Source organism: Xiphophorus maculatus, chromosome 6 (assembly GCF_002775205.1).
Source record: "Xiphophorus maculatus strain JP 163 A chromosome 6, X_maculatus-5.0-male, whole genome shotgun sequence".
NCBI lineage: Eukaryota > Metazoa > Chordata > Actinopteri > Cyprinodontiformes > Poeciliidae > Xiphophorus > Xiphophorus maculatus.
The window spans coordinates 4,707,999-4,724,705 of record NC_036448.1 but is presented as its reverse complement, the minus strand read 5'-3'; the positions used below and the strand labels follow the sequence as shown (position 1 = coordinate 4,724,705).

The following is a 16,707-nucleotide window of genomic DNA, read 5'->3' as shown; positions in this document are numbered from 1 at the left end:
GCAGCTTTCCTCTGTTTAACGCTGAAGTGGATTTTTAATAAAGCTGCTAACGAATCACCTCTCCTCTCTCTTACTGGTTGAATTAGGTCAATTGAAATGCTAAATGTCTGATGCACCAAGTGTACCGTGCCTTTAATGGAGCTTCACACGTATGGCGGAAACTGCAGTTCAGAACGTCGCTGATTTAATCTTCAGCCTTCCTGAAGAATTACTTGAAGAGGTATCGTGTTTATTTTTAGGAGATTCAGAACCCTTTTGCTGGAAAATATTTGCTGCATTGTCAGATGATGCTATATAGCCTCTTAAATTTTTGGATCCTCAAGGTATTTTAAGCTGCACGGCCTTTTTACCTTAAAGGGAAAAAAATGCTTTGTTGCCCATTTTGAATCTGTTCTGTGGGAGAAAGAAGAACATCAAGTCATTGTTTGTCAGGGTGCCTGCTTATCCTTAAAAAGTCTTAAAATCCAGGCCTTAAAAAGTATTGATTTCAAGTATCTGAAATTAAGACTTCAAAATTCATAAAGTGTAATTTGGCCTTAAATACGTTAATCCCAGGTCTTAAATTCTGTTGTGGCAGGATGTGAGGAGTTGCAGCTCTGTAAGAGATTTCAAATCTAATTGGAAAATATTGTTAAAAGCAGCACATGTATATAAACATTAACTGTCTGACGGGGTGTGTGTGTGGGTGTGTGTGTGTGTGTGTGTGTGTGTGTGTGTGTGTGTGTGTGTGTGTGTGTGCATGCCAGTGACTAAGTCTGTACATGTGTGTTTGTGTGCTGTGATTGTAAAGCGACTTATTGTTATATTTTCTGTCTTACTTGATTATTGTGTTTTATATCCAATTTTGAAACTTGTCAAAAGGCTGCAGATGTGAAATAGCTTTAGCTATAATCTGGTGCAGCGCATCAAATGGTGACATTTATGTGTGAGTTGTACATTGTTGCTTTTAAAATACAATTTATTATCATATTATCACCAAATAATCTTGTATGTGTAGGTTTTGTTTTCTCACGGGACTCTTCTGTTAACTAACTGCTAATACACCATTGCTAGCTTGCTAGTTGGCTTGCTTTGCTGCATCTACTGGGGGTAAATGCAAATTTATCACCACTTGGCTCGTTTTTACCACTGCTTACTTCTGTTGTTAACCTATACGAGCTAGCAACAGCTTGTACGGGCTAGCATACACATGTACTTTTTGCTAGGTACACTCTGTGCACTATGGGGGATTTTCAATGATTGATTCTAATTAGAATCCCACAATCATCCCTTATGCTGTTTATTGGGTCTGCAATTTCCAAAAAGGTCTTAAAAGGTCTTAAATTAGACTGGCTGTAACATCCTGGTTTGTACCGTTCATGTAGCAGTTAGCGCTTTGATCTCTGGACTGTAAAGGAAGTGCTTAGTGGACTAACTTGGTGTCATCACTTGCTGTATTTCCCTCCAATCTAACTGTCCTAATAACCTCAGTGTGAGATAAAGCTGTTTGGAAAAGAAACAGCAGTGCTGACCTGTAAACACAAAGGGTCAAATGACACAGGTGGAGGACGTGTGTGTGTGTGTGTGTGTGTGTGTGTGTGTGTGTGTGCGTGGGTGTGTGTGGGTGTGTGTGCGTGCGTGCGTGCGTGTGTAATGCTTCCATTCAAACATCAGCTGGGACTTTAGCCTGACTGTGTCTTAATTACTCTCCTCTGTTACTAGAAGCTGATTTTTCTAGAACAAGAAATCTGACCTCAGGCAGTGTTACAGTTATGTTAATTTTTTTGCCTGCAGTGGGTAATGTAATGTGGGCTCCCAGTGCCTTGACAGTAATTTATATGCTTTAGTCCTCAGGCCAGTAAAGGGGTCTTTCTGAAAATTTGGTCAGCACCACTCATTATGCAGTACTTTTATGTATTTATTTATTTTTGGGTGAAATTCAATGTCTTAAAGGAAGGGAGGGGAAGAAATGAAGAGATGTCTCATTCTCTACTCAGGGTAAAAGGCTAATCTCCCATTTCCAAGTAACTACCCCTCAATTTAGTAGGGAGACACTATAATCCGATGTGACACACATTTCCATACGCAGAAGCACTCCCGTTCCCTTTCTGGGGGAAGTTTTAACATTCGCTGTCAAAGCCGGATGCAGGCATTTAGAAGGTCTTTCCAGAGAAATGACAGCAGAAATAACCCGTTTTTAAAAGGTAATAAAGCTCTGAGCCAAACCTAGTGGGGGTGAATGGGATGGGACATGCCCTAATGGGGGGAAAAGTGAAACCCTTCCACTGCTACCAAGAGAAAAGTAAGAAAAGTTTAAACCTAAAGTCCATGAAAACTCCTGAACATGAATAAATCAATAAATCATTATTTGTATGGCACATTTCAGCAACAAGGCAGTTCAAAGTTCATAAAAACACAAAAATAAAAAGTCAAAAAAACATCACAGTCACCAATTTGAGAAACCAGCAACAAACATTACAATTTGTCCAGTTTCATGATTTAAATCATCGATGCACATTAAATATATTGGTGAGTGTTTCGTTTATCATCGTCCAAATGCAACTCTAAACAGGTGGATTGTTAGCCTTGATTTAGTCTTGGCTGTTTTGCAGTTTTCTGGAAGTTTGTTCCAGATTTGTGGTGCATAGATGCTGAATGCTGCTTCTCCATGTTTGGTTCTAGTCCAGAAAACCTCGTTCAAGTCTAAGTAAAAAGTAGCAGACTGAGCAAAAGAAATATTTGTAGAAACTTGTATTTGTTTTGCTTATTCTTTGTTTATTTGCATGAGCCCAGTGTTAAATATAAGCAAAATACTGAACTCTTATAACATTTATAGCTTTAGCTAGTTTGCAAACTCTGCCTTCAGGAAGTCATCACAACATCGATCTACTACAACCCTTTAACAACGTTTTTACCAGCTTTTCGCTGAGAAGTAGCTCCTATAATTGTAAGGATTTGAGTTTTTCTGTGTATTATTTTAGGTTTATGTGTCTTTTGAGTCTCCGTGTTGTCCTGTCTTCCCCTTGATTGTTCCCAGGTGTGTCTCGTTCCCTGATTATCTCCCGTGTATTTAATGTCACCTGTGTTTCTGTGTCTTTGTCAGGTCCTTGTCAAAACTGTCTGGTCTTCCATCCAGTCCTGTCTAGTCGGATGGTCTTGTTTGTTTTTGTCCATCGTGTTTTCCAGTTGCTACCAGTTGAGGAGCCTTAGCCTTCCACTCTCTCTGTGCCGCCTGGATTATTGGACTTTATATTTCTGGAATTCATCACCAAAATCTTCATTTCAACCTGGGTCCTAAGTGTCTGGCTCACCACCCCACACTGCATATCGTGACAATAATGAGCTCAGCAGAAACGTAGTTCCACCAGGTGTTTGCTAATTGCTGCTGGCTAGTCTGAAGGAGCTGAGTGGGAGAGTTGCAGGGGAGATGTGCTCTCAAATCAAAGCAACACTCCAGGTCTGTTTTTGACAGACTTGGAGTGTTGTAATCATTGTAATCTGATGTAGAGCTAAAGAATTTGGATTTTACACAATACTTCTTTTTAAATATTTATTCTAGAGTTTTTTTTTTTTTTTAATTCAAAACAAAGAGCTGCTAACATGACTACAGAGTGAGTTGTTTTTGTCTTGACATGCTGTATGAATGCAGTCTCGGGTCTTAACAATGACTGAACGCATTTGGTCAGCAGTTCTAATTATTTCTGATGGATATAGGATGATCTTTAAGTGGTCGGTGTCTCCTGTGTGTTCAGCTGCACTGAAGTACTGAGGGAAGATTTATTTAAGTCAAGGAGGGAGTTGCTTTGGGATTCTGTTGATTCCTCTCACTCAGCCATTTCAGACCCATCACGGCACGTTCGCTTCCATCCTTTCAGGGTTAAGTTGCTGCTAACAGTTCGACTGCGAAGCAAAGCATCTCTGTGGAAGATTGCGAGAGCAAGCCGAGCTTCGTTCCTTTGTTGTTAAAGGTTATAGAGCGGAAATGTGAGATCTCAGGGGAGAAGCTCTGTTTCGACAGCTTTGATTCCGATGAGAAACGTGAAATCTCAGATCTCCACAATTAACCGTGTGGAGGTTTAAAAACTCTGCAGGATATTGAAGTTTTGTTCCCAGGATCTCAATTTGAACTGAATGGTATTTTTCTCTGTAAGAAGGCATCTGGCTTTTGTGTAGATTTTTTTATATGATTTCAATTAAAGCACACAGATTCACTGCAGGGAAGAGAAGTGATAACAGTTTCAGCTGTTCCACAGAGGAACGAAAAAGACTTTGTCAACAGGAGCTCTGAGGCAGATTTCTATTTATTTCTCAAGACGTCATGCAGTTTAGCTGTAAAAGTAACTAAGAATCAGAAAACAAACAGATCTGGGGTACTACATTTTCCTTTCCCTGATATTAAAGTCATGAGTTTTAAAGAAACTAGATCAAGTATATAGTGTGGGTTCTTAACACAGAAGTCCCATCCATCTGTCTGGTAGGATTAGTCTTTGAAGCTCCCTGTTTTTTCCCCCCCTGACTCTTGTCATCAAACAGGATTTGAGTCTGCATTTGTTTCAGCAGAAAAAAGAGCAGATAATTTGACCTGTTGTCATGGATTTACAAACTGTTATAAGGACTGTTTCATCAATGGCGGTTGGTCACATTGCAGCTTTTCACTCCAAATATCCTCTCTTTGCTTTTCAGTTTACTGTGGAAAATCCCAGAGGTAATACTAAAGTTTAAATCGTGAGCCACGTAAACGGTAATAATCTATTTTACTCAGATTAAAAACAAAATAAGTTGAGTTTGTAAGACGAGCTTTTTGTCTGCAGCGTGCCGCTTTGACGCCTACGTTAACCTTCACTGAGCTTCCATTACGTTCTGCTACAAAACGCTTCCCACTGTCTGTTTGTTGTGTAGGTTTCTCCTGATACTGAATCTTTTGCATTTCACAAGCAGGGATTCGATTGCGTTGCACGCAGAATCATTGGCAGGAATCCATTCGGCGATCAGGAGGGATCTAAAGCTCTAAAGATCTGTGCAACCGATTGAACTGCTTCGTAGAGCAGTTGTTTAAAACCATATTGGGATGTAATATCCCTACTTGAATCAAGGTTAAATGTTCAATTAAAAGTGGGAAATGAGAGCCGTGTGACATTACAGCGTGGTTGGGTCTCATGTGCTGCTATAGGATTATTATAGAGACCTTATATAGAGAAGCCAGTACAGTGAAGCAAACGTTTAATAAATGATTCCAGGTAATAAACTCGGTTCACTATCTGACTGCGTCTGTCCAACAGTTAACATGAGGATGTGTCAAGCACTTTTAATACAACCCCATCATCTCATTACAGAGGTCCACCAGGTTTAATTACTTTCTGCGCTTGATGTTATACTTAACCTGATGTGTCTGATCGCTTTCATTCCCATTACTGAGCATCTGCCACTCCGACCAAAGCCGAAAGAGATCCAAATAAAGAGGACACATTAAAATTGTGTTATCCAGACTCTATGTAGACGGGAAATAAGTCCTGTTTGTCTGGATTGTATCACGTTTAACCAGAATTAGCTATCTCTTTCTCACATTTAACCAAACGTCAATGTATCAAAACATCCATTAGGTTTTTATGCTTCTGAATATTTCATATTTTGGAAAACTTGGATTTTATTTTCTTCACCGGAGGGGTGGGGTTTCAATCGTTCAGAGATATGTTAGTTCACCCAAGAACTACCATCTTGTTTGGCAGCTGTGTTTTACAGCTTCTGTTGTTTTCAACTTTGAATTCAAGTCAGTTCACGGAAGGAATGATTGAAATAAAAGCCAGTTTTAATAGATATTTTCTGACATCTGTAATTTCTTTTTAATGGCGGGAGGGGAAAAGATTAAAATCAGATTTACTTTCAATGCTAAAAGTCTCAAAGGAAACACAAATAAGAGCGATGAGTGGAAAAAATAGTCATATTGCAACTGATCTCATTATTGCAATATCTACCATTGCTATCGCCGTCACAAAATTCTCTAATATTATTGTACAGCACTAGTTTTCATTATACTTGCCTCTTGCTTCTATCAGCTAATTTTTGTTAAGGACAGTTTTGTCACTGTTGTGATAAAACTTCTTAAGTAGATTGTAACATATTTCTTTAGCATCCCGTGTAAATTTATGTGAAAAATTGTTCTCCTGTATCAAAAACGTACAGCTCTCCCTTTGAACATTATAAAGTTTAATGACTGTTGTTTCAGCTCCTCTCTAACACAGCACACACTGATTGGAAGTATTATTTGTTTTTTTACAAACCAGGATGAAAACCAGTATGTTGATAAAACACAAAGCAGATCAGCCAAATAATAAACAGTTTTGCAACATAAGATTGTAACTTTTAAAAGAATCAGCTGTGCAAAAGGCAGCCACATGGTTTGCTTGGGTGCAGCTGACATTGGTCAACCACAAGTAAAGGGAGCATTAATCTCAGCAAATATGTCATGCATGCTTAATAGAATAGAATAGAATAGAATAGAATAGAAGTACTTTATTCATTCCAGCAGGGAAATTACTTCGCAGTTACAGCATAGAGACAAGACACAATAACAACTACCACTGAGTAGTAGTTGTAGATAAAATTAAAATAAAATATAAAATGCTATAAATTGTAAAAATATGAATGCTGTTAATATAAAAGCAACTTAAGAGCAGTCCTTGCAAAGATATAAAAAAAAATGCAGATATGTATATGTAAATATATGTACAGCACGTGTGCCACAGTGCAGTTGCGCAAAATCGGACTGATTAGTGCAGAACAATGATTTAGCTTTTATTGTACAGTGAGATGGCATGTGGCAGGAAGGATTTCCTGTATCTGTCCCTACGACGGCGGAGCTGGAGCAGTCTAACGGAGCTGGAGCAGTCTAACGGAGCTGGAGCAGTCTAACGGAGCTGGAGCAGTCTAAAGGACAGATAAAGTATAGGGCATGCTTTAGTTAGCAATAGCCAAAGTCTCCTGATGCCCCCCCCCCCCCCCCCCCCCCACACACACACACACACACATTCGGTTTATACACAGATATAATATGTAGCATGAAAATGTTGATATACGGCCAGAATACACTAGGAAACAGCAGAAAACAAATTTAAAATTGAATCATTTCTGTAGAAACATATTTGGCAAAACCTGTGGATGTGGATGTGTGTTTGTGTTTTTGTTCAAATTCAGCCCTTCAGGAAGCCTTTCTTAGTGCTTGAACAAAACTATACATCAGTATGTTATATAATAAACTATAAATCATTCCTACGGCCTTGAAGCTCTAAAAGTAGGCACCCTTTAATGAGCAAGAGTACACAAATGTTCTGCAACTGCAAACTCCTGAACATATCAGGCAATGGACATCAGTAAGTGTATCGGCGTCTGCGCGTTCACAGCAGCGCTGACACACTTCCACCTGTTTGTGTTCATATTTGATGAGACTTTGTCATCCGTCTGACTTCAAGATTAATGCCCACAGACGTCTACCAACATATCCTGAACATAAATCACTGCGAGGTTTCCTCCAAGGGGATAATGAGGCTTCCCAGAGTCTTGCTTCAAGTGCTTGTGCCAATGTGAGCTGACAGGAAAGGAGAAATAATGTCATTTAGGAGGCTGTGGGGCTATAATTAGCACAGTGTGTGTCTTTGGTCAGTACACAAGGTTAGAGAAATTGCTGTGTTTTGAATCACACCAGGTAGCCGCTGACATCCTGGATGGCCTCCTGATGTGGGTTTGTAGACAGGTTTAGAATAATAATGTCACCACTTCCTCTTTGGTAAAATACCATAAACGTTTTTTTAGCAGTTTGTTTTTATTTTCATAGTATCAATTTATCCATCCATTCATTCAAAATTTATTACATTATCACCTTTCATATATTAAAAAGCACCGTAATTACATTTTTGGAAGGTATTGCATTATTAGCCACTGAGTGACGCAAAAGTTTATATATAAACGAGCAGAAAGCATTCGATGTTGCCTAGCGATAGCTAAAACAACAACATGAATCTTCTGGATACACAATAACCGTGGAAATGTAAATAAAAACTGGAAACAAAATCTGCACCTGGCACTTCAAAGGCAGCTAAACTCACGCATCAGCCCAATTAAACTCAATTATTACTTACAAAAACAATTTTGAGAACGGCTTGTCTCAGGATTTGTTGATGTCGTGCTGCATTTTCTATGCTTCCATCACACCCCATTAATTTTAGGAGGGTGGTGATTTGCATGCTGCTTTTGGCCGACAGGATACATAATGCCTCCTGTTTTGACAACACTCCCATACTTCACTCTGAGCTAATGAGGCAATTCATCTTTGATACACGGGGGAATGTGCTTATCACTGCATTATCTGCATTCAGCCCCTCAGGGTCACCAAAAATGAGTAATGGACTTTTATATAATTTGTTGTAAAATAAAACACTGGGAGGGTTGCACAGTGGCGCAGTTGGTAACACTGTTGCCTTGCAGCAAGAAGGTCCTTGTTTCAATTCCTGGCCCAGGAATCCATGCAGAGTCTTTCTGCATGGAGTTTGCATGTTCTCCCTGTGCATGCGTGGGTTCTCTCTGGGGTCTCTGGCTTCCTCCCACAGTCCAAAAACATGACTGTCAGGTTAATTGGTCTCTCTAAATTCTCCCTAGGTGAGAGTGTGTGTTTGTGCATGGTTGTGTGTCCTGTCTGTCTCTGTGTTGCCCTGCGACAGACGATGTACCCCGCCTCTTGCCCGAAACGTTTGCTGGAGATAGGCACCGGCACACCTCCCAACTCCTCTAGGGACAAGGGTGAACAGAAACTGGATGGATGGATAAAACACTGGGGAAATAGTGGGTTGTGTTTGTATTTATTTATGTATATATCTAAAAACCAAATGCTGTGAACTGTTTTTTAGCAACTGATTTCTTGAATAGCTACAAAAGAAGTTTAACCAGTTCCTACATAAATGCACACCTTTTGCTATCCAATCATTTCTCAGTGGATCCAAGAAAAATAATCAGCAGAATATCCTGAGACTGTATTGGTGTTAAATCAAGCAGAAAAGGTTTAGCTTTTCACAAGCTGACATTGGAGGTATTTTCTTTTTGCTGCACATGCATCCTTTGCTGCAAATGCTCAAGTGTAAAAGGATGGCAGGTTATTGCATTTTAGACTATAAAATTTTCATTTTCTTATTTAAAAAAGGAACAAAATTATTTATTTTAATATTTTAATGTATGTGTAATATTGTATAAAAAGGTTTAGGTAGTTAAATAAAAAATCTGCAGAATGTGACAAATGTTTTTTTGACTAATTGTCACAATAATTGATAAAGCAAATGATTACTAAATTAATAGTAATTTAGTAGTCCTCAAAGCTTGCCTGAGGACAACAACATGGAGCTCAACCAGATACAGTGGAACGCCTCATACATATGACATATTGAATAGGTGAAGGCTTTAAATGGTTAGCCACGCCCCTTTGGTGTTGGCATCGCCACTTCTACGATGTTGAGTGCCCCCTAGTGGTCAAATAATTAACTTAATTGCTCAGATGATGTGTGTGCAGCACGTATGTTGATTTTTATCGCAGTTGTTAGTGTGGGCTATATTTCCGATCTTTAAGTGGTGATCATTATGCCACAGGTTTGCCTAGATACTTGGTCATAGAATATTTTTGTCTTAACGTTGCATATATTCATTTAGAATAGAAACCCAAGACAGTCTGAAATTCCCCTATAGAAGGAAAAAAAAAGAATGCAAATGTTGGCAACTTTGATCCCAGGGGAGAAGCCTTTAGGTTCATATGTCTGTGTTCACATAGGCATCATTCTGACTGAGTCATATCCTATTTGTGATGCTGATAAGCAGTGACTCACCATAACACCAAACTGCATTTGTTTAGATTTTTCTCTGATGTGCTAAAACTGTGTCCCTGTGTTGGAATCGGCGATTAATAATTGAGCAGGCAGGCAGCAGTAGTTTGTCTACGGGTGTGGTGGGATCTGGTTGTGTGCATCTCTTCCGTTAGCCGTGCTGCGGATCGAGCTTCTGCCTGCTGATTCTCATCTCACTTTTGTCTCGATGCCTATCAAGCTCACTCCTTTCCCAATGAGCCTAACATTTGCAAACTCCCTCTCCCTGCCCCCAATTAAAACTAAAAAAGTAATTCCAAGCAGATGGTACGAACCGGCCGGGGTAATTATTGCCAAGTGAACTGTGGCCCTCGTGGACCTCGAGTGAAATGAGCAGAGCGCAGCTGGATTGGGTTGGAAGCTCTGTTTCTCTGAGTAGCTGCACGATGAGGAGGCGTTTGACCTGCAGGAGATACGCACCCCATCAGTGTTTTGTTGTTTTTTTTTTCATTCATCATGCAATCAAAAAATGTCTAAACCGTCCGAGTACTGCAAAGCTTTTCATCTTGAATTGTGTTTTCATCTGTTTGTCTTTTTTTTTTTAAATCACATTATTTTTTCAATGATAATACTAAGAAGTTAACTTTTGCTTTTCTAAAAGAAAAGAGAATAAATGATCTTAAAATATCCTCAGCAGGATGTGTAATGTCTTATGAAGGTTTGAGTTGGCCGCTCTCTCTCTGTGCAGGATGTCTTTACCACCTACTGCCAAGCTGCAGCTACATTTTAGCATAAATTACAGGTTCTTTGAGGAGCCAAGAAGGTATATATTTCAAAAATATGCCATGTGACTGATGATATTATATAACTACAATTGAAATGTTCAAACAATGCCACAGTCCTTATTTTCTACCTTAGCTATCCATCTTAAATGTTCATTTATTTATTTATTTTTAAAATGATCTTCATTCCTGCTTGCCACCGAGGATAGAAGTGAAAAATAAGCCTCATACTGAAAAATGTTTTCTTTCTTATTGAAGAAAAATTACCGTCAAACATATTTATACTCTTTGTCATTTACAATAAGACAGAGACAAATACAAAACAACGCCAAGAAACACCTGAACTTGAAAGAACAAAAAGGAAAACAGAGCAAAATGCTGCTGTTTTTCTTTCCAGCATAACCGGGTCAATTCATGCATTTTGCAGGAAAAGCATAAAAGAGTTTGTGACAAACACATTTACTGCTCCAAATGCAGCTAGAAGACTCTTAGTGTTTTCCCAGCTGCAAGAATTAGTGAGCGATAATCGGCGTCTTGTGCGAGTGCTTTTCAGCGAGGAGCTTCTCGCGGCTCTTACAGCTGGAGAGCAGTCAGGAAAATCACATAACAGCTGATTCTCAGCTGACCTTCACTGCAAATACCCTCTGCCTACCAAGTCCAGCTCTTTTAGTCTTATCAAGAACATCGATTGTTGATTTAAAGGGGAAGGGCTTGACATAAGTAGGTGCTTGGTTGTACGCTAGTGTGCGACCTTAATTAGTCTGGCTATTGTTGTTTTCTGTGGTAATTAGTAGTTTATGGTTTCTCTGACTTAGTTCTTAGACAAAATCTGAGTTTAACTTGTGATTGTCTGCTCACAACCGTGATCAGGGTCGGGTGAAAATAGAAAATGACTGAATGGAGCTCTCACTCATTCACATTTACCCCCGAATTCCTGGAACTAGACAAATACACTTGATTAGCCATTATACAAATGAATCAAGGCAGCAGAAGTGGCAGCATCTGTCATTAAAAAGGCAATGAGCAAAGGGATTTGTTGATTGGTTTAAAACATGGGTCTTAAATGACAACACCGTTACCTGTCTTAGATTCAGTCAAAGTATTATTATTAACCTTTATTTCAGCAGGAACTAAACTGATATAACCCCATTTATGCTTACCAGTCCTTCCTTATCAGTTTGCTGATGTCAGATAATGAGAGAGAATTTTGTATGACTTTGCTGGACAATAAATTGTCCTGGAAATTATTTCAATAAATGATAATTGTGTCATTTTGAGACCATTTTTCTCAACTAATATAATGATTAAGGCATAATAATGAAAATGCATCCTCTTAAAGTTTAATAAAATTAGATTTACAAAGAACATTCAACACTGGAACTGGAGGACATTTTGAATATCTAAAATAGATGAATAAAAAAAGACCAAAACAATAAATATAATGGATTAAGAAATCTCAACAAAACATTTCCCTTCAAAACCAAATTAATCATTAGCCTCAGTCATTAAACACAAGCAAAACTACCAGTTTGGACATTCATAACAGAAAGGAGACAAACTAACTACACTGTACCGTGTGTCAAATGTTTGCTGTATTTTTTTCAAAATGGCAGCTTTTCTTTTTTTTTTTACCCCTCCAGGGGGTCTTTTGTGGGCTCTAGTGTCCCTTATATGATAGTAGGCTGACAGGAAATGGGGAGGGAGAGGGGGGAAGACATGCGGCAAATGTCGTCGGGTCCGGGAGTCGAACCCGTGACGGCCGTGTCGAGGACTCAAGGCCTCCAAATACGGGTCGCGCCACGCCCTACGCCACCACGGCACGCCCAAAATGGCAGCTTTTCAATAATAATAAAGGGCAGCATCACTTTAAAGATTGATCAAGCTATACAAAGAAGCACGCAAAGGGGAAGTTAAAGCCTATTTTAACTTATGCTGTTGTTTGGTGTATTCCTTATTGTGACAGGATCATATCCACGTGTAGTCTAGGAACGTGTACTCGGATTGCTGACTGCTTACTTTGGCTACACATCCATTTTGTGGTGTCCTGCGATGGGAAATTGAAAATGAACCAGCAACAGTTATGTGTGAATAACAAGACCAGACAACTGTGCTTAGGGCTTGTAGCCAGTGATTTATTAGTGTGTACAACAGGTCCTCCTGGAGTACCAGCCTCAGGAAATTGATTGACTTTGACCTCTGCCTTTGTTCGAGTCTTTGGCAAAGTTTTTGTGCAGAGCGTTTGTTTATGTTTTTTAAGGATGAGTGAGAAAGCTACTGTGATAAACTCATGGTCATAATTTTCTTCCAACTTCCTTAACAGACACAATCCTTAAATGTCTCTGATTCTTTACGCCCATGATATGTTTTCCAACTGTCTAAACAGCTTTGGAAGGTAGAGCGTTTAACCTCCTTGAGATTTAGCAATTAGCATCCATTTCACTGCTCTGCGATAGAAAACTTGCAGGAAGAGGATCATTCTGTCGACCAGACAGATGGAGCGAGGGAAAGACGGCACAATGAACAAGAGTCGCTGAAATGGTTGGAAGTGGAGATAATTAGCGCTGGGTGTCAGCGGTGGCGGCGAGGTCTAGGCAGGAATAATGAGAGAAATGATGAAACTCATTTTGTCTGATCAGGGAATGTTTGCTGGGATTTATGTCAAGTGTACAGTTTCTGGCTGGCTTGGTTTGACTGCCTTGTTTTTACACGTTTTACTTCCCTACATTCACACGCTCTGACCTAAGCTGTGCTTCTTTTTCTCAACAGCCAGGAAAACGTGTGCCCCTGCTGAGTTTGCCTGCTTAAACGGACAGTGTGTCCCGGGCCGGTGGCGATGCGACGGGGAACCGGAGTGTCCAGATGGCTCTGATGAGGCAGAGGAGACGTGCAGTAAGTACCACGTTCTATATTATCCTGCACCAAACGATTGTTGTTTTGTCTACATTAGCTAAAGTTGCTGTGAGTAGAGGCCTACAAACTAGCAACAGAAGCTGCATTTCTATTGATCTTAAAATTGAGCAAATTGAAATTACAAAAATAAATTTGCTTACTTGAAAAACCTCAGTTTTGAAAAAGCTCACATTATTTTAAAAAAAGTTTTTGTGCTAGGTATTTTGGAAATGGATGCATTTTGCAAAACGGTAACAGGAACACATTATTCGCATTAGATGAGCCATGTGATCGACAGCTGGATGTTACTACTGGCAAAAATGACCAAGAAGACAATGACAGGAAGGAGAAAGAGGTTCTCACTGGTTTTGTTTCTGGATCATTTTGAGTTATATATCATTGCCATTCAGGTCTTTAGCTGTAAATTGTTTGTGTTGAGTTCCTCTGTTTTTTCTTGGGTTCTGCTCTTTAGTGTTAGTCTTTTCCTTTAATTAAAACATAATTTCCTGTTCAGTTCACTCTGTTACTTCTAGATGCTTAAGCTAGATCTCAGCAGTTAATTTAGTAAAACTTGCCACCATTTTTTGCTTATGAAAATGAATATGGCACCAAACTTTGAATTAAAATTCAGAAACTGGTCTTTTTTTGATCGACTGTGGTATTTGTCTCAGTTGCAGGCACCTACTGTCTCCTTTTGAAATGAACAGAATTTTGTGGCCATTTTCTCGTTGTATCTGGTTTCGGTGTTGTGTCTCCACCTCAGACATTTTAGATTTAACACGCGTCTCCTGGAACCTGCGTTCAAGTTGCTAATTTCCAATGCTGTCTTGGCTCTGGTGGCGGTTCAGCCGTCTCGCCCGCCTCCACTCGCCCACTCACTCTAGAACTCAATGCTGTCTGACGGCGAGTACAAGAAAGCCCTCGATTATCTCTGCCAAGCTGTGAGAACCCGGGAATGCTGCCTGGCTTACGTTTGGTGTTGGCTTCATTGGTCTTATATGCCAGGCCTCAATGGAGGTGAGTTCATTTCAAAATGGAGCAGAATCTCTAGCAGGGGAGGTTAATAATATTTTTTCCCCTTTGATTTAATATTTCTTTGGCTCCTGGTTGCTTCGATTACCCTTCAGTTATCAGAAAACTTAAAGTGCTGTACTAGGAAATGGGATTACGAGATTTTAACTGCATGAAATTTGTAAAACTGTGAATAATATCTAGAGAAGTAGTTTCCGTATGTTTACAATAATTGGTAAATGGTTAGTATTTGTGGTTTTCCACATTGGTTTGTTTTTTAGTTTTGTTCAGATTAGGCAAGAGATTTGCCACTAGAGTGTCTACTACTTCAGTTCCAGTCTCAATAATTATAGCTTTCAGATTTAAACTCCTGGAAGTGTTTCTTAGGAGGGATTGCAAATGTGGAACCATGCTGAAAATGAAAGAAGGTTGTCATTCAAGTTCTGTAACATTTTATTGGCTGTGAATGTTTTGGTCTGGGTTTTTTCTAATTCCAAGTAGAATCCCCCCATTGCTTCTCACATAAAAAGGCTTTTGGAAAGACAACATGTTTATGTTGGAAATGCAATTAAAGATTATGAGGAAGGATTCATATCTTGGCGGCAAAAGAAAGAGATACGAGTCCCGGTTTGGGAGTAATCCATCAAAATGGAAATCTCATGAATTAGCTTGATGCTTTAAATTAGAAAAGTTTCAATTCCAGAAGTTGAATGGAGGTTTTATCTTGCAGTGGGCATCCAGAAGGCCACAATGGAAATATGGTTTCACATAAAAAGAGCAGCTTGAACATAAGAAGCTCTAACCTTACTGCCGCTGGGTATCTAGATAACAACTTCACATGGAAAGAGTCAGATCATCACAACGTCAACTGAACAGGAGATTTCTAATGAGATCTTCACCACAGCTGTCTCTCTGCTGTTTGACTGACTCCAGCTGGGATATAAACACAGCAAAGAGGCAAAAAGAGTGAGGGGAAACTCTAGAGTGGTCATTTTAGAAATGCATCTTGAGCGACAGTCATCTCATCATCTGTCATAAGGCTCAATTTACTACTTATCTGATTGTGGAGTAACAGACTCAATGAGAACTTTATGCAATAAGATATTTCAGCTTGCATGCTAGATACAAAATTAAATTAGTACAACTTTCAAAAGGATAAGCTAATGCTTATTATTGAACAATAAACTGGTAGTTTAAATTAGACACAATATACATACATCTGGAGCGTAATCTGTAGCTAATTAGCTAACATCTGTAGGCAGTGCACATGGAAAGTACAGGGCTTCACTTTTTCCACTTCACTTTTTCCACATTTTGGTGTCACAGCCTTACTCCAAGTTGTATTAAATTGATTCATCTCCTCAAAATACTCCATAATAATGATGTAAAAAATGTTTTTGAGTGTTTTTTCCCAAATACATAAAAAATAGAAAACCTAGAAATCCCATTTACCAAAGTATTCACAGCCTCTGCTTGCCTGGTCGTTGTTCTGCTCAATTCTCATCTCCCTTCAGTGCTCCATTTAGGATTCCTCCAATTGAGTTTGATTTCTCGGGTCAAATTTTATCCTGGCCAATCAACAAATAGAAAGTTGAGTTGTGAATGACAATGTCAGTTTTCTGCTGTGTTTTATATTTGTAGTCTCCTTGTAGGTTTAGCAGCGGAAGAAGTGAAAAAAACCATGTTGGCCGCGCCTTCAAGGATTGACTGAGAGCCAGACCTTCTTGTCCAACATTAGTGTGTGATCTCAGAAATGTTCTTTTGGATAGAAACATTTCTATAAACACCCTAAAACTTGTGGAAAATCTCCCTAGATTCCCACACGCATTTGTCACTCCAGTTCAAATGCTTGTGAAGGCAGATGAGAGAATACTTTTGGCAATCCAGTGTATCTTCCAATTCAAAGATCGTATTAATCAAATGCAGTTCCTTTCATCCAAACAAGCCCAGACATGACTGGTCAGAGCTGCAAAACAAGATTTATGCGTACAGATATAGAATATTCACACATAGATAACACTCCCTGCACATTACCTTTAATTTAACTGAGAGATTACATTTGGTGTTATGGCAGTAATTATTACAGGCCCAGCTCCAGTTAAATGTTTTGTTTTTAATGTTTTCCATGTACCCAAACATGTGATACCAACAACCACACTTCCACACACATTGCTGAGACATTTTTCAACTTTGTGCTGCAGACATCTGTG

At 39.2% G+C, this 16,707-nt stretch overlaps 1 protein-coding gene across 3 annotated transcripts in view; it reads left to right on the top strand.

Annotated features, from left to right (window-relative positions):
- Positions 1-16,707, top strand: part of LOC102229779 (low-density lipoprotein receptor-related protein 8-like) — a 98,796-nt gene that overhangs the window by 19,115 nt on the left and 62,974 nt on the right. For all 3 annotated transcript variants that reach the window (XM_023335062.1, XM_023335063.1, XM_005808302.3), the window contains exon 3: positions 13,364-13,486. In XM_023335062.1, the coding sequence (XP_023190830.1) occupies positions 13,364-13,486 (123 nt within the window). The remainder of the gene's footprint in view (positions 1-13,363; positions 13,487-16,707) is intronic.